This window comes from Brassica oleracea, chromosome C4, assembly GCF_000695525.1.
Source record: "Brassica oleracea var. oleracea cultivar TO1000 chromosome C4, BOL, whole genome shotgun sequence".
In the NCBI taxonomy this organism is placed as follows: Eukaryota; Viridiplantae; Streptophyta; class Magnoliopsida; order Brassicales; family Brassicaceae; genus Brassica; species Brassica oleracea.
Genome location: NC_027751.1, coordinates 23,737,439 through 23,756,976, shown reverse-complemented (window position 1 = coordinate 23,756,976; position 19,538 = coordinate 23,737,439). Strand labels below are relative to the sequence as shown.

The following is a 19,538-nucleotide window of genomic DNA, read 5'->3' as shown; positions in this document are numbered from 1 at the left end:
TATTTAAATATTTGTCGATGTTAACTTTTAAAATTGTAAAGATTTTGTTTTAAATAACAAAAATCATATATTCTAACAATGATTAATCTTTACTACCTTAAACCAATGAAAACAAATTTTCAACTATATAGTTTATTTTAAAAATTAAACAAAAACTAAATGTTTAATTATTTACACGATAATATAAATTTATGAAGCGAAAAATTTATTTTTTAAAAACTTTCTAAATGTGTGAAATGTTACAATATCTTTGAATATGACAATAAAACAATATTTTACTAATCTTTATATGTATAGTTACGATTTTAATAATGAAAAAATAATCCGAAATATATATATACATAGAAGAAGATACAAATACATGTGAAAGTTTGAAATAATGAAATAATAATCTGTAAACTTATTATGTTTTAAAAATTGATAGACACATATATATTATAATATATATCAATTTAGAATTGAAAACAAAATATTTATATAAAAATAAATGAAAACAAAAATCCGCGCGAGATCTAGTTACATATTGTTTTCATTTAAACCTTATTGAAGCCAACTAGATTATGTTATATTTTATTTTTTCATTTAAACTGCAACATGTTTATAAATAAAACGGTTAATCTGCTTCGGAACAAAATATAAGAATGAAATTAAAAATATAGCCGTCTAAAATATTATATAGGGCAAGTAATAATTAGAATCATAGATAGACAAAAAATGATCTTCCCTTTTGTTACATGTAGGGCTGGGCAAATAAACCGAACCCGAAAACCCGAATCGAATCCGATCCGATAAAAATGAATCCGAACCGATCCGAATCCGGCATAAATACCGAATAAATCTTGTTTTATGGTATTTCGGGTTATGGGCATTATCCGAACCAAACCCGAACCTAAATGGATACCCGATAGAATCTGAAATATTCAAAATTTTCAAAAAGAACTTGCACCAAACATGATCTCAATTCCTAACATGTATTCAAAATATATTGAACATCTAAAATAGTTATCTATTATACGAAGACTGATGGTTGAAGGTGGCGGTTGAAGGTTGAAGTTTTTAGATATTGGTTTTGTTTTCATTGAATAATGTTTTTCATTTGATGAGAACTTGATTTTCGCATTTTTTCCGATCAATAATTATGTTTACTTTTTACTTGATTTTGAATTATCACATTTGATGTTCCTTTCTTTTCTTGAACCGATTTTATTTATGTTTTGGTTGCAAAATAGGTACAAATCAAGTATTTTAAAACCAAAGAAATGATTTTACTTACTTTTTGGTTACAAAGTAGATATAAATCAGGTACATTTAAACCGAATAACCGGTTGGAACCCGAACCCGAAAGTACATCGGGTTGTACCGGTTCTTTGAAGATTTACTAATCCCGATCCGAACCCGATAGAATCTGAACCGGTCTCAAACCGAATTTTCATATAACTCGAATGGAGCTGATTTTAATAAACCCGAAAAACCGAAACCCGATTAGACTAACCCGAAACCCAATTGAGACCCTGAATACTTAGGCCTAGTTAAGGCCTAGTTACATGCATGAGAGGAATGAATTTATATATATAAATAATGCTACACAATACTATTTGTCGTAATCACTGTATAAATCAACTTTAAATTTAAAGAACTAAATTTTTCTCCCAAAAGCTTCGTTCAAAACTCAAAAGAATAAATTTCAAACAATTTACGTAAACTTAAAGTTTAAAATACTAAATTTTCTGAATTTCAGAAGAATTACTATATTACATATGCTGTAAATATAAAAAATATAGTACTATATATATATATATATATCTATTTTATATAGTCTGACGTGAATCTCTTATATATTAATCAAGAACATTTTTAATAATAAATTTTTATTTCGTAGATTAATAACAATTTTGCCATTATAATTTATATGACAAGCTCATAATCCTTCTCAGCTCCATTAATTTAAAGACCTTTAATTACTAGAAAAATTACTATCCACTGCAACTCATAATTATTTGGCAGTCCAATACTTATTAGCATTTATTCTTATGCAGTGTTGCCGCCAATTTTATAATAGTCGTCGAATATATATTGTCTGTTATCATATATATTAAAAACAAAATATGTATGTGCATATTGACAAAACTTTACAACTACATGCATATTGGTACAACTATATAGTTAAGAGTATATATTGTAGCTACAACTATATACATACCGTATTTACGCACATCTATATACGATTTAGGTTTATATTAGGCTATACATACATTTGAATAACTTATGCAAGTATATACTTATGTTATTATGTACCAACATCCCCTATTACACAACTATATGCATATTCATAAAACTATACAAGCATGTGTCATGATATAATTTCAATAATGTCTTTAAGTGCAACTCTATGCAAATGTATTTGTATATTAGTGAAAGTTATGATTTGCGTTAGTAACCATACAAACAAAAAAATTGATTGGTGTTTTTAACCAAACCGATCGGTGGTTGGACCACGTTCGACCATAAACTGGTCACGTAGTCTGATTAGATCTAATAACTAGTTTGACCATAAATCAGTCAAATTGTCGGATTAGATATCAAAGTTATTAAACATGATAAAAAACGTTAAAATTATCAAAAATCTATAAACCAGTTATATGAACAAAAAATAGTTTATATCTATAATTTTTTATATTTTATATTTATTTATATTTTAATAATATATCATATTTACTAATTTTATTTTTAAATTTCTATATCTAAAAAATATTGAACCAGATGATTAAATACCAGGTAGAACCATATTTAACTGTGACCCAGATAAAAACATTGGAAAAAAATTAATCCTAACCAGTTTGGATGAGAATTTGATTTTGCTTGGATCTTTAATTATGAAAATAATTTGCTTAGAATGATAATATTCGGTATAGTAATGAGATTTTTAGTAATTAAACATTGATAAAATAAACTTTTAGATCTAAAATGAATATAAGTACAAAACTTATAATAGATTTTCAATAATAAAATAAGATAATAGTCTAACAGTGTCATATATATAAATTTTGGTTTCTTTATCATTTTATTCGAATAACATAATACAACTTTCATCAGAGTCCAAAAAAAAAAAGAATTATGTAGTTTATTCAATTTTTTTTGTAATATTAAAATTGAAGGAAAGGTTTAATCCATTTTTCTGCAAATATTTTACAATCTTATTAGAATCCTTTGTTATTGGTTTATTGACTTTTAAATTCCATATAAAATCTTTTGTTATTCAAAAAATCTAGTTTTTATTGATTTTGTAATTCTAGTAAACTCTCTTGTTATTGGGACATAAATTATCACTAGTTTTACTCATAACACTCAACTTTACAAATATCATATATACTCATAAGATTCTTAGAATCTATGTAACAAAAAACACAAATATACAAGCACAAAAAGTTTTGTATTACACTCTTGTTGTCATGTAAAAGATAATTGTAAAAAAGAAATTTAAAGATAACAATTTTTTTAAAGATAACATGATCAAGAATCATGAAAAAAATCATAGGTTGATCTTAGAAAACTTTAAAAAATCAAACAAGACAAATTCAAATATTAAAAAATCAAAATAAATTATTTCAACATCAAATAACTATATTTCTTGAAATAAAAAATTAGAAGTATTTTTATAGAAAGATAAATCTGGAAAGAAAAACATATATGAAAATTCATGCTAATCAATCATAATCAATGACAATTTATACAATACATATGGCAAGAATTCATCAAATCTACTTAACTCTTAAAAAATTTTGAACTTCAAAAATTTTCTGATTCCACACAAATTCCATTTCCAATAGGGCCCGGCCCCCCTACTGTTTTGTTATTCTGCTTACCACAACGTGCACATAAATAAACTTCAAATCTAATCAAGATTAAATTTAAGGGAAATTGCCAAAAATATCACATTCATAATACAACTTTTCATGTTTACACTAACCACTTTTACCTTCACTTTTAAAAAGAAAAAAAAGACTATTTATAAACCTAAGGTTAACTAATATAAACTTAAAGTTTAGAGTTAAAGGGTGGAGTTTAGGATTTTTGGAATGTAAAATTTAGGTTAGTAAATAAATAAGTAAATACTTAAAAAAATATAAAAATTTTTTAAAAATAGTTTCAAAAAGAATTTCGATTTTCAAAAAGAAAATTTGAAAAAACAATCGGAAAAATTCAAAAAACAATTATAAAAAATTCGAATTTGTAAAAGTATAATTCGAAAACATATTTTTTTCTTATTTATTTAAATAATTATTTATTATATATATAAAGAACAAGAGTATAAGAATATTTTGTCTCTTAATGAAGAATGTCTTTTTAGTAGTGGTAAACAAGAATAATGGTACCAACAGAGTGAAAAATATGATTCCCCTAAATTTAATCAGAAAAATGAGTTTTAAATCCCATCAATAAGTTATACTTAGAGATTAGTCTTGTATGGTACTACTACTGAGTTTCAAAACCCATTACTATCTCTAAGTATAAACTCATCAATAGTTAAAACAATATATTTGAGACAGTTCCACTTCCTCAAAATATGCTTTATAAATCTTATTTTTCCATAAACATAAAGTTTATGTATTCAAAAAGTATTTTTGTATATTTTTATAAAAATTTAATTAAGAATATTTAAATATTATTATTAGGTAGCTATTAAAGGATATATATAATAAAATTAATTATAGATATCTATTATATTTTAATATGCGTAAAGACTCTAATTTTTTTTGTTTCTGAAATAAGAGAGTATATGCTAAATCTTCATTTAATAAAGTTATACTTATCTACTCTATTAATTTAGAGTTCTACTTTTTATCTACTTAAAATTTTATCATTTTAATTTGGGTCTATTGACAATTCATTATAAAAAATTATAACATTCCTAATTATTTGGTTATATAATACAATATAACTCCCTTTAACAAAATAGAATATTCCACTTATGTTTAAATACAATATAACTTCCGCACAAGAATCATTAATATAAGTTATAACTACGTAGATATTTGACTGCACAAACATTAATACGAGTATTGATCTCCTTTCCAACTCTTACTTTGTATTTGAATCTTCAACTGTGCATTATAATTCTTTATTATACATTATATAATTCATACAAACCTTTACATAGTATGTATTCACAAGAATGAGCTGTTTTTTCTCCTCACTGAATCGTATGATAAAAAAAAGATAATAATTATATGAATCTGAAGTAACCAGTGGCGGAGGCAGAAATTATTATTATTATTTTTTTTTTGTAATTCTGGTATCTGGTCAGCCACATTCCCAACTATCCCCCGTAGGAGGTCCAGCGCCCCAACGGAAGGGATGTTAAATCCGCTGTGGCCGGGGCTCGAAGTCGTGATGGCAGGCACATCAGCCGAAGTTCCTTTACCACCAGACCACGAGGCTCGGTTGGCAGAAATTATTTTTGATGGGGGCAAAGACATCAAACTAAAATATTTAGAATGTGGGCATATAGATTAGTTCTAATAATTTACACTAAATTTTCTAATTTTGTTAGATTCAATGGCCCCCCACCTTACTCTATGTGGCTCCGCCACTGGAAGTAACTACTTGAATCTGATCAACAATTATAAATTTGTGGATGACTGAATTCGTAAAATTTATCATTAATGCATATTTAAAAACCTTGAATATTACTTCATATAAAATATGACATATGTATATTAATAGAGTAGATATATAAACATTTAAATTTAATAAATTTAATTGTATAAATTTTTGAATATATTCATGAAAAAGGGAATGTCACAAACGTTTGCAACGGAGTCATAAGCTGTAATTTATAGCTGACATATAGCAACCTTAGAAGTTTTACTAAAGAAGTTTTACTGAAGAATTTGCTAGGTATATTTCCTTTTTCGAATTAAACCAACCACCCAAATCATATTTCTGGACAATTACGTGTGTTCAAATACGTTAAGAAAGTCTAGGTTCTAAGTTGTAGAATCTTCAACTATAATATCTTCAAAAAAAACTATAATATCTTCAAATCTCCTTATTTAAATAATATTGAAATAACTAAAAGGATTTACTTGAATCTATAATATTATATTTTCCCATATCATGGTCGAGTCATCTTTAAAACATTTCAAAAACTAAATTTATGTATATTCGCCTATAATAAAAAAAAATTCAAGATTTATATCTTTAAGAGAACCTCCTCAAATTGTTTATAGTCAAAATTTATACATAAACTTTGTATTATAATTATACCTCTCATATGCCTCAAATAAAAACCATTAATTAATTATAAAATTCAAAACAAAACTTACTAACAGTTTTTTTTGTTTGGATGTTTACCTATTATACGAATGGTTTGTAATCGATATTAAATGAGTTTAGTAGGTTTGAAGATAATGGTTTGAGTTATCTAGAATGATTTACAATCAAGAGATGAAGGTAGCTGTTATAAAAAGGACCAAGATCTATAACGAAAGATGTTAATACTTGCAAGCATTAACATATATATTTTCATATGAAAATCGGAATAACTCATTTGAATTTTTGTATTACCACTAAACACACATATTTCACAACAAAATACAAATTCACAAAATATCAATTTTTAACAAAAAGAGTTAACACTTATAATTGTGTCATATTTAATTTCCAAACACTTAAATTACGTTAGAAAATAATATCTATAATAAAATAAATTTCTGCACTTGAGCGCGGGTAAAAATCTAGTTAACATTAAAGTTTAGTCTGTGAAAAGCATAAACAAATCTTCAAAAGACATTGTGTCTGTTTAATCAACTACTATAAGTTTTCCATAATATTTGAATTTAAATATAAATTTTTTTTGGGGTCAAATTCAAATTCAAATATAAATATATTGTCAACATATGGGAAAATGTTAAGTAGTTTGGTAATCGCCAATAAAAAAGTTGTCCGGTAGAATGTCATCGTTGTACACCATGGTAAATAAAAAAAAAAATGAAAAATACACATAATTTTTCTTTTTAAAAAGACTGAAAAATATACATCTTATTAACAAAAAGTGTCATCATCACGCTAAAAATGAAGAAGACAGATTAACATAAAGTTTTTTTTTGGGTCTAAATGTTAGGTTAACAGAAAGTTTGTTTCAACGTTTTTTATTTATTTTTATTTTTTTTGAAACACTTTTGTTTGTTTCAACGTTTACATCAGTCTTTTTTGTGGTAGAATAATACATCAAAGTCATTTCGTAGAGAGGAGCGTCAAAACCATTCAACGTCATTTAGTATCCAAAGTTAAGACTATGAAAGGTAGATGGATAGAAGGTAGATAATTGATGGAGGGGGGATTGCACGTGTATAGCGTTCGCTACCATTCAACAAAAATGTTTATACTTCTTTATCAAAAAAAGAAAGATGTTTATACTTGTGTAATGCGGTTGAACATTACTTTAACTAATTTTTTAACTGCGGATAAGATATTATATGTATTTCTCAATTCTAAAAAAATAATGTATAACATTGTATTACATTATTTAAAAAATATAAAATAAGACTACATAACATAAATATATTTTTTAAATTTTCTTTGTGGAAATCATTATGTTGTTTGCTTGTTGTACTTGATTAACATATTTGCATAGATATTTGTGATAAATGAATAACTATATTTTATTATCAGTAAATAATATATATTTATTATATAATATAAGGAAAATGAAATTATTTACTTTTTAAACAAATTTGACTCGATTATAGACATATCATATTCAAATGAGACATTTTTACAGTTATCAATCTTCTTAACAGTCAAAAACCAAATCTGAATATCAAAACAATATCTCATACGATCTCTTTGTGGAATAACTGCTCTGAATAAATTGAATTTATGCATCAAAAAGGACTGAAAATAGATAAGCAGATGTGTTATCTAAATCAGCTTTACAAAGTACTATTCATAGTTCATATATCATTTATGTCCATCATATTTTTTTGTCCATCATTTCTTAAACATCTTGAAATAATTGGTGCTAATTAATAATAAACTTTTGGATGGCAAAAAATACCAAATTTATCTAATTATCGCTTAAATATTTTATTAATATTGTCTAAGAAGCTTTCAAGTGATATCATAGTTTAATTGTTATTAGTTTTTTTGTTAATTTTTAGAGTTTTTTGTATTTAATATTTTTTTCCATATTAATCTTCTATTTCTTTCACATAATAGATATATATATATATATATGTCATAAAAATTACCTTCAAACCAGTTTTGCTTATTTATTATTTTGTTTTTAATGAAAATACACTTTTTAAATAATTTAATTTAAAATAAAATTATATATTAATTTGCTGTATTCTAACAATTTGATTGATTTAATTAATTTGCTTTGGTGGATAACTTAAAAAGTTTTCATATGAATCGGTGAAAGCAAGCTTATGTTGTTATATTATATTTATTTGTGTATATAGAATATATATATATAATGCTAGTGTAATAAAGAAATAAAATTATTTTTTGTAACTTCAAAAAGATACATTATTATAATTTGAAATTAATCAAAATTGAATAAAATGGTAATTATTTGAAAATCTAATTGTTTTTTTTTTATCTTGTTTAGTTGGATTCTCATGAAAAGAAATCGATAGGTTAAACAAATGTTTCAAAATTTGTTGTGTTATTGTTTTGTCTATAAATTACAAAATTTATTGAATTGATATATTTAATTATTGCATCCTTAAATAATATTTTATTAAGACATTAGAGAACTATGTTTTGAGTTGTTTTGTCAAAATTGTACAAAAATCTATAAATTTATATGTTAATTTTACTTTTACAAAATTTTTAACTTTGTCACGAAAACAAAAATGTATGTTTTTCATATTTGTCAATGTTCTCACACTTTCAAAGAATATATTAGCTTAGTTACTTACTTATTTTTTTACAAAACAAAGTATCGGAGTCTTGAAAGTTGAATTCATATTATTGTAATTGTACATAAGAGTTTGTGGTTACATACTTAGTGATTCTTGTATATGTGTCCAAGAAAGTTTCAATGGCTTAGTGGTAACTGCCCTATATTATGTAACTGACCAATGTTGTTTTTTTTTTTTTTCAACGCTGATTTATTATGATATTACAATTATGATATGAGATAGATTACATAGACGATTCGACAACCGACAATACTACCTGCATTATGAGGACCTACGTCTAACTGCATCACATGAGCCGTCCTATAAAATCTACGTCTGACCAGATTTACTTGCACCATGTTGAAGATCTCTTGTAAGTCTTTCTTCTGTAGTCTGCATAATTGTTTAATAAATCGCTTTTTCCGGGACTTGAAACCTGGATTTCCTGTAATCTGCAAGAAATTGCATAGTCTGTGATTCGAACCTCAAACCTAGATGTAGAAGCCTTTAAACCTTAACCAGTAGGGTACGGTGCTTCCACAAATTTTAGAATTTAGAATGTTAGATTTGTTTGTTTTGCAAGAATGTAGTGAACAACTTGCAATGGGCCGGACGATTGTTATATAGACCCAAAAAGAAGCAAATCTTTTACTCTACTTGTTAAATAATACTTGTGTCCTATGTTTTTTTTTTTTTGATTTACCTGGGGGTATTCCAGGTCCATAGAGAGGCCCAGACTAATCCCCAAGGGGAGGTGCAGCCCACGGATAGACCCTCTCTCCGGGTATTCAAATGGGCCATAAAGCATAGGCCCATATCTGTGTTAGGTGACCAGGATAATTGTGACTTAGTTTCGCGCAGCAGGTGGATCGAACCTGAAACGTGTTGGAGTCTCAGTCCCGTCTCCTTGCCACTCGACCACAATCACCCGGTCTTGTGTCCTATGTTGTATGTAAATTTTATGGTTTAATCTGGTTTCGAAAGAATTGATGTTGATATGGTAAATGGCAAATATTATGGTTTAATCTGGTTTGGAAGGAATTGATGTTGATATGGTAAAAGGCTCTATTGATATCTTAAATATCTTTTGGACTCATATAGTAACAAATTGATGTTGAAATCTCCATTCACACACACGTGAAAGAAGACAGTCCAAAGAAGAGGCACACATACGACAACACCTTAAGATCACTTTAAATTTAGGCTGATCAAACCTTCACCTGGAAGCTATTTTTTATTTATAGAGAAAACAAACAGGTCGGAGCTTACTGTGGAGATGCTAAAATTGATGGCGGATTGTATCCATTGTCTTATTGTTTTCTTAGATACTGGTCGCGGAAGACGCGTTTCACGTTAGCTCCCAAAGGTAAACAAATGCTATTTTACTTTGTCCATAACTAATAACATAAACCTCTTTTTAGTTCAACTTAACGGTAACCACAATTTTAATATTTATTGTACATATAAGCAAGTTTGAATAATTAGAAGAAAATAATAGTTGAAACTTGATATTTTAGTATATAATACCTATCAGTAAAACAGAGTAAATAATTATTTTATTTTTTTGACAACGAATTCATAGTTTAGATATTATACTTGGTTGACAAAAATATGGGATATAATGTACTGATAATTTTATAGAAGTAAATACATTCAATTAATTAATTATTTTATTTTTCTTTAATTTTGTTAACGATATAGTAAATGGCCTCAAGCGACATGCTTATATAATTTAGCCCATACTATATAAATATTGTTCAAAGTTAGTCATTTAAAGTGGTTGAAATTTGATATTTAAGAATTTGTGAAACCTAAAATGTTGTTTTCACTAATTTATGTTTAAAGAGTAAAAGGAAAAAAAAACATTGGTCAAGGTTTTGTTGTATGCGCTTTAGAACGGTTAAAAAGTTTTTCGTATGACCTGTTAATCAAAACATAAGTAGCACGTAAGTTGAGAGTCTGAGTCTCTCATCTCTTCAATTCTTCTTCTACCTCATCGACTTTAATGTTGAAAGTAACTCGTTTATTTTCGATTTATGCAGTCTTTCTGATAGTCAACTCTTCATCTTACTCTTCTTCGATTCCAGTCTGAAACATAGATGTGAGGAAATGTGTTCCCAGCTCCTTGACCCGTGATTAGCAGCTCTGAGGAAGTAACTCAGCCAGTTGAAGATGTGGTACATGAATCATTTGATGGGATAGAACATACCTTTTTATAGTTGATGAATCTCCAAGATTCACAGAAAGGAAGTAATGGTAGATGCATTCAATGATATATTTCGTGAAGAGTGGAGAATAATGATTAATGAGTGCGTTTACTTAAACTACACTTTGCTTCAGTGTAACTCTGTAATAGTTTCCAGATTTTTTTGCAGGTAAGATGAACAAAAGCAGAAGTTAGGGCTCGAGAAGTGTAACGCCCCCGACTGTCCACGGCTAATGGGCCATCCACGCCTACTCTCTTGGCCCGTGGGCCCCATCCCATCGAACGGTCGGTCCGTTAATTTTTTAAGGCACGAAATCATTGTTTACTGACCCTGCAATCACCACCCGACCTTTCCCCGTGTTTTGGCCTCACTCACACAGTATCGCGAATCACTTCCCGATAGGTCACCCATCCTTTCACTACTCCAGCTCAAGCACGCTTAACTCTGGAGTTCTAAACGGATGTGTAACGGAAAAGGTAAGTTAACTTTGGTGACATAGGTAGCCAAATCAATTCTACTAAGCATTTTCCATATATCGCAAGTCGGGATGTTACAAGAAGTTTCTGGAGACGACGTATCTCCAAAAGGAAGACTTTCTCTACCGAAGGTTTTAGTTCAGACCCATATAAAATTAAAAGCAAGTCCATATACTCAGCCCCGTTAGAAACTATCAGAATAAAAGCTCGCAGATTAATTACCTGGTGACATGTGTCACTTTCTGGTGCATCTACTTAACGACGTGGCTTCTTCTCGTGATAGAAAATCTTACTTTATATAATAGATAATATATTATCTTTTAGTTTAAAATATATCTTTGTTACTTATGTTTTTCTGTTTTTTAAATTTTATAATTAAAATATATTTTTCAGATAACAACACAGTATATATAAAAATTATCTTTTTTTTAATAAAAAAATTATCTTTTTAGTTTGAAATATATCTTGTAGATTTTGGATAATTTTTATTATTATTAATTCTATTCAATTATCTAATCAAAATAATTTAAATTTGATTATGTTTGTAACTAATTTATATACTTAATTCATTAAGGGTATAAACAATATTAACCAATCTAACTTTTAACGTGAGAATTCGATCAAAAATCATTTCTCAAATAATCGTATGATTATTTCTATACAACCATAATTTTATTATATAGGTAGAGTAATGATATTGCATGTTATTAATTTTATATAAAACAAAAAAACAAAAAAACAAAAATACTAAATTATTATTTTACACTAAGGAAATAACATTTATATGTAAAAGTAATTTTAAATTAATATTTACTCACTAAAATAAAATAATATAGGATCTCAAATTCAATCGAACTTATTATAGACTAAGGAAGATATTAAAAAATCCGCAATTATCCATTTAAAAGAAATTCAAAGAAGATATGCAAACAAGCAAGATCCCAGAGAACCTGCAAAGCTACAAAAAAAGAACAAGCCACATACAATTTAAAAAAAAAGAGAGGCTAACAAGAACTGGCTTCTTCTCTAGCAATCAACGGTTCAACTTGATCATCAGCTACGGATTCCTCTGAAAAGGGAGATCGAGGTAGGAAATAGACCAGTCCAGGACAGCGGCCAACTCGACGACAGCCTTGCAATATTCCTCCATTCCCTTCAAACGAAACAGCTCCTCTTCCGCGTACATTCCTCCATCTTTAATCTCACCCAGCAGATCGATGTTTGCAACCACTTCGTGAAGCTGGATTTCCACGTCAACTTCCTTCTTCTTGTTCACCCATGGCCCTGTTCGTTTCGTGGTCGCCAGCGTCAGCGACCAGAGTCAGCGACCAGCGACTGCGATATGATGTCGCTGATAGTTGTTCGTTTGAAGGTCGCACGATTGATCGCAGCGGTTGTCGCTATATTGTTCGTTTCTATGTCGCGCGATTGATCGCAGCGGTTGTCGCTATGCTGTTCGTTTCTGTATCGCTGGCGACCAAATATTTACTTTTGACATACATTTGCTCTTGTGTACTTAGGTTTCGTCAAAAACGTGGCTAAATCATTAAAACTGTAAAGTGTAATAAATCACACCATGGATGCAATATGTTTAATCTTTTCAGTTTCTTATATTTTTTCTTGTATAAGTTCACTTTTGTTTATGAGTTGTCACATTAATAAACTATAACTCTAATTAAAAAGTCTACACTTGAATATTATTCCTTGTAACTTAAAATATTGAAAAAGTCTAAATAATAAAAAAAAGTGATCATACGAGTAACTTATAATAATAATCAGTACAAACTCAAATCAAATAAACTAGTAAGGTAATCGATATCCTCTTCTCAACTCATTACCAATATGATCACGTAAACCTTCCAGGGCTCTATCACCAGCCGGCTCATATGGAATATGTCCACCATGACCATCACCATCTTCTTCTTCTTCTTCTTCATCTTCCTCTTCATCATTATCACCATGAGTATGATATTCTTCCAATGCACAAAATCATTATCTTCTCGATGTGAATCACGTATGAAGTTGTGTAGAGCCATCGTTGCCGTCACTAGCTTTATCCATTTGATCAAACCATATTTTGGATGCCTACGGTCAAGAATTCTCCATTTTGCTTTCCACACTCCAAATGTCCGCTCAATCACTGATCGCAAGCTTGAATGTCTCCGGTTGAACACCTCTCGAGTGTTCGTTGGTGGTCCTCCTCTGTTGAACTGATCGAGATGATATCGAACTCTACGATACGGACCAAGATACCCTGTTCTTGTGGGATATCCAGCATCAATCAAATAATACTTTCCATTTGGCGGATGTGGAAAAAAAGGCTCATTCCTCGCACAATAAGTTAATACCTTTGTGTCATGGGCTCTACCCGACACATCCACATAAGCATATATGAACTTCATATCAAAGTTACATATAGCAAGGACATTCATGGTTGGCTCCTGTTTTCTGCCCTTGTATGCTTCTGCATTTCGCTTAGGAGGGCGGACTGAGATATGAGTTCCATCCAATGCTCCAATACAGTCTTTAAAAAATGGCCAGTATCGATCATCATTTCTCAAAGCAGGACATACTCTTGTGAACTCACCATCTTCTGGTTTTAGTGCATCTGCAGCAAATTTCAAGAGAGCACTCAAAACCTCACCAAGTTTCCTTTTGACTGTATCTAACGAACGCTGATATCTTTGTGCAATAACCCGTACTGTCTTATCTTGGCCCACCACTTCGAGGAACATGGCAACCGCTTCTTCAATATAGACATTGTGCGTCTCTTGTAACCCATATCTCGTCGCTAACATCTTACACAAATCTTGAAATGTCCTCTGATTCATGCGAAGAATATCATAACACTGTTGATCTGACCCGTGCATAAGCCTATCACATTAAAAAAAAAACACAACTTCCAATTTGAGCAGACAGACACGAGAATAATGGTACCAGATGGTCATGGTTCTTAACTTCCTATCACATTAAAATACTACAATCTGAGTCATAACAAAAGAAATGAAACAAAAGTCATACTTAAAAGAAACACTACAATATGAGTCATATTAAAACAGTCATACTGAAACAGACACTACAATCCTTCATATATCTTAACTCCAATCATATTCTCAAGATAGCTAATCTGAAAAGATAATACAAAATTTGACTCTTGTGAATTGATTGTTATAAAAGACATAAAAGAGGTTATAAACTTATAAAGACAAGAGAGGTTTGGTCGGATAGAAATGTTTAATCATTCATAAAACTACAATTCATATCGACTTGATTATTGTAACCAAGGTGCGTGCATGATATGTGACAACCAATTTAAACTACCTAGCTATTATCATTGTTATAATATGGAAGGAATATTTCATAAGCATACGAACTAACAAGAGTCTTGTAATATATCATTTTCTTAGTCTTCTTATCATCTATGCATCAAACGTATAAATATGTTACTTAACCAAGCTTTATTCAGACCAAACTATAAAAGACTTGAAAGCAAATGCAAGAACACTTTTCACAGACCAAAAAGAACTCAAACCCATGTCTGAAAACATTCACAGGAACTCAAACCCATGTCTGATAATCTGATTAAAAACAGAGATTTGATAATCAAAATCCCAACAGCCAACTCAAACCCATATCAAGAATCAAAAAACCCAACAGCCAACTTAATTAATCTAAAGGTTCTATTAGCATAACACAAAACACAGAGAGAGAGACAGAGAGAGAGACAGAGCGAGGGAGAGACAGAGCGAGAGAGAGAGAGAGAGAGAGAGAGAGAGAGAGAGAGAGAGAGAGAGAGACAGAGAGAGAGACAGAGAGAGGACCTTGAGCAGAGAAGTTCCCTGTAGCCACCGGAAATAGATCGGAGAGAGAGAGACAGAGCGAGAGAGACATAGAGACAGAGAGAGAGAGACAGAGAGAGAGAGAGAGAGAGAGAGAGAGAGAGAGACAGAGAGAGAGAGACATAGAGACAGAGAGAGAGAGACAGAGAGAGAGAGACATAGAGACAGAGAGAGAGAGACAGAGAGAGAGAGACATAGAGACAGAGAGAGAGAGACAGAGAGAGAGAGACATAGAGACAGAGAGAGAGAGACATGGCTTGAATTTGTCTTAGGGTTAATGGCAATGTATTGTGATTTTGTAAATATATTTAGGGTAGTTTTTTCTTTTTAAGTTTTTTTTTTTAGTCGCACGATTTTGGTCGCACCGCTGAAATTTCTGGCGTTCAAAATTTTAAATCGCTGATCGCTAGCGTTTGGTCGCTGAGATCAGTCGCTGAACTCACGACCGATAAACGAACAGCGTTTGGTCGCTGAAGTTGGTCGCTGACGCTAGCGACCAGCAAACGAACACGTCCTTCCTCTCTATAGCTGCCAGCGACCTCACGGCGAGCGATACGAGAATCTGGACGAATATCTCGATCCCGATGGGCCTCAAGCTCCGCAACCTTGGTCTTTAGAGAAGAAACTTCAGTCTCAAAGACCCCTTTTTCGAACCAGGCTCTCTTCCATTCATCTTTTAAGCCCCACAGGTCTCCGGTCTTCTACCTATTTTCCTCCCGCGAGCTCCTGGATCTTGGCTCTCTCGCTTCCCATCTCCTTCTCATCTTGGAGGAGTCGCACACGGTCTTCCGTCACCTACGTTGCAAGCCTCCATGACCTGAAAGCGACGTTCAGATCTTACAGGGAAACAAACCGGAGTGACAAATTACGACGAGACATACCTTAGAATTCGCGGTAGCCAATTTGGCATAAACCTTTTTCTCCTCAGAGACAGCAAGAGACAGAGGGCGGAAACCCTGAGGTCTTGTGCAACGAATAAGGCGAACAAGATAATCTCGGGTTATGGACAGAGGACCATCGCCCTCATGAGCAAACTTCCATCTGTTCAATCCACGGGTCCCGACCTCGACCTGAGATGGCTTCGATGTAACGGCCTTGGTTGATCGGTGTCGCTTACGTCTGGGAGCGACGAAGTCATCCTGTGAGCCGGAGCTCAAAGAAACATGAGAGTTCTTCGCAGCAGAAATCCCTTTTTCCTCAGAATTCGGAATCGGGACCAAAGGAGAGTTCTCCACAGTGCCACTCCCTTGAGTCAACCGGGAAATTTGAAACGACGAAGTCCTCGACATCCGTCTATCCAGCCTGCCCGAAGATGATGGGCGCGCAGAAGGAGTCGCATCATATTCCAAAGCCAGATGACGACTTAGAACGGGCTCCGAGATTGGGAAAGTAAGGCCACAATCTTTAAAGAAAGAGATAAGGCCTGCAGTACTTTTATCGAATTGTTTCGGGAGTCTCAAAAGTGGAAGCAAGACTAAGTTCAATGGCATGGTCAACGCCATGCATCTTGTACAAATTCTCGAGATGATGATTCTTAGTAATCCGGAGAGGGAAAGAAAATGACCCGTCCATCTGAAAAAGAATTTGTATATGTCGATCAAAGAATCGAGTATCGCGAAAAGATAGAGATGGAGAGAGTAGGTATGAAGTGAGAAGAAGAGGAAATCTCCCCGGATATTTAATGAAGAACCCTAACGGCTTTAAACGGCTCCTTCGCTCCTAGAGAGAAGACAATGATTAGCTAGGATTCGCCCTAGCCCCGAGGAACATATATAACTGTTGGCCTTAGAAGTCGAACGCACGCGAAGCAATGTTAAAAGGATTACATTTAATCGAACCTTATCGAAATCGAAACCGAATTCACCACCTTTGTTTCTTTCCCCGACTAAAGAAACAAAGCTGGGGACAATTTTTGGGCAGCTGGGCCGATATAAAAGCAGGCTCAAATGTAAAACAGGAGTTCCGGCCCAATACTAAGAAGAAGACGAGTTCAAACAGGACGAGTCCGAAATCCCGAAGATCTAGGAGATCGTTGAGAAGATCTGAAGACGACACAACTATAAAAGGGGGAAGGATCAAAGTAGACACGTAAGTGAACCCAAACCCATAGAGATCCTTAACCATGCACAACGACCTCGACCTTAAAGCTCTTAGCGTTCTATTTTGTAGTCGATCTCAGTTGTATTTCGATCTCATTCCTATTATTGTATTCAACTATTCTTAATCAATAAAAATCCATTATCGTCAACCTGAATCTGATTATATCGTTGTGTTCTAAAGATATGGTTGTCCACATCCTTTTTCTTTCTTAGTTTTTACATTCAAACACTACCAAATACTTAGTGTGGGTTTTAGGATCTAACCCTAGGTCCGATTTGTCTTCCTTTTCAAATCAAAGAAATTGAAACTGTATCTGCTAAATCTATCCAATTCCAAATTTTTATTACACATTTCTAACATATATTGTTTGATTGAGTGTTTAGTTTCGAAAATCCTAAATCCCAATTTTAACATTCCTTCCACTTTGAAATCAATAGACTGTTTTTTTCGTAGTTAATTTTGGTTATGACAGATTGTTTGATTATTGTTTTATTGATTGTGAAATTTTGTAGATTCTAATTCCTACTATAGAGATAATGAACTTGTTTATACAAAGTCTAGAATCTTTTTAGTTGCTGCTCACGCAGCTACTGTGAAATCTAGTTCATGTAAAGTCATCATCTTTGAAAACTGATATAAAATGATCCTGATGCTATCTTTGTTTAATACCTAGCTTGATGCATTTCATACATAACTTTGTTTTTCGTATCATTGATGGTTCGCGGTCTCTCTATGTTAAATTTGATCATGATCATATGAATCACTGTTTGTGTTTTGACACTCTCCAGATAGTTCGTATCTGGGGGAATTATGAGGATGGGAACTATGCATGTGGACATATATTGAAAGATCACTCTGCAGAGGTAAGGATGAAATTTAAGAACTTAGGCAACAGTCGCATACAATTTTACCTGTTGTACTGCATTTGTTCTGTTATAACGTAAAAACAATGATGTGTTCTCAGGTGCGAGCTGTCACTGTCCATTCAACGAATAAATACTTTGTGTCTGCATCACTTGACAGTTCGTGGTGCTTCTATGATATGTCCTCCGGTTTATGTTTGCTCAGGTTCGCAAGAAGATGGGTTTGTTCTTGTTGATGTTTCCTCTTCAAGGTCTCATGGAGAAAGGCTCTTCTACAGTTTACATCTTCAAATGGGAAACATAAATAATCACGAACTGACATACAAAGAGCTAAGCCAAAGAATGTTATACTTGTATGAGGAACGTCGAAACTCGTTTAGATGATAATCTGTTCTTGTTTTTTTTAGTTATGTCATCCGTTTCTCAACATCTAACATTCACGTAGTCGAGTTGTTTCGTTTATTTTTCTTGTCAGAGTCAATGATCGATTATCACATTTATATGCTACCGAATATTGACAGATTACTATGAAATTGATGTTACGGCTGAAAACTTGAGTTGATTACTATTTATGACACATTCTGAGTTTTTCTTACACTAATAGACACTTTCCATTTGTGACACATTTTTTTGTGGGGTCCATTGAATTTTTGGACAACTATACCCTTAAGGGAAAGAGAAAGTTAGTTTTTTGATTTTTTATTGTACTTCATGATTTCATTTGCTTTTATCTTAAAATTTAAAATATATTAAATAAAAATAATTATCATGATAAATTATATAAAAAATTCTCTATCTTTTAAGATTCATTTTCATATATGTATGTTAACTTGTAAACAAAATTAATTGTAGACGTAGATTCCAAAGCGTGGATAGTAGAGTTATACACTAGTTGTGGACGTGGACACCTTAATACAGAGGTCATTGGCTTATACTTTTAAGAGCTTGTTCTTCCCTATAGTCTTCGGTAAGAAGAAACCCAGATAACCATGTTTCCACCGTTACTCCCACCGTCACCGGCACCTCCGATACCATCACCACGATCGAGTTTTGGTTCTAACTCGTTAAAGGTCTCATCTTTCGATATGATGTACATCGATCTGCTGGAGACTTCCTCGTGACCACATCCAATACAACGCAGTAG

General features: G+C 31.6%; 2 protein-coding genes across 2 annotated transcripts; both read right to left on the bottom strand.

Moving 5' to 3' along the window:
• Nucleotides 1–12,649: 12,649 nt before the first annotated feature.
• On the bottom strand, nucleotides 12,650–14,390 carry LOC106338432. Its single transcript, XM_013777412.1, has 3 exons — nucleotides 13,607–14,390; nucleotides 13,431–13,565; nucleotides 12,650–12,876 (listed from the first exon to the last, which is right to left on the bottom strand). Exons 1-3 carry the CDS (start codon nucleotides 14,388–14,390, stop codon nucleotides 12,650–12,652), a joined length of 1,146 nt encoding a protein of 381 aa, XP_013632866.1.
• A 1,558-nt stretch (nucleotides 14,391–15,948) lies between these two features.
• On the bottom strand, nucleotides 15,949–16,865 carry LOC106340006. Its single transcript, XM_013778871.1, has 2 exons — nucleotides 16,313–16,865; nucleotides 15,949–16,248 (listed from the first exon to the last, which is right to left on the bottom strand). The coding sequence occupies exons 1-2, from the start codon at nucleotides 16,718–16,720 to the stop codon at nucleotides 16,192–16,194; spliced, it is 465 nt and encodes a 154-aa protein (XP_013634325.1). The 5' UTR covers nucleotides 16,721–16,865; the 3' UTR covers nucleotides 15,949–16,191.
• Between the last annotated feature and the right edge of the window lie 2,673 nt (nucleotides 16,866–19,538).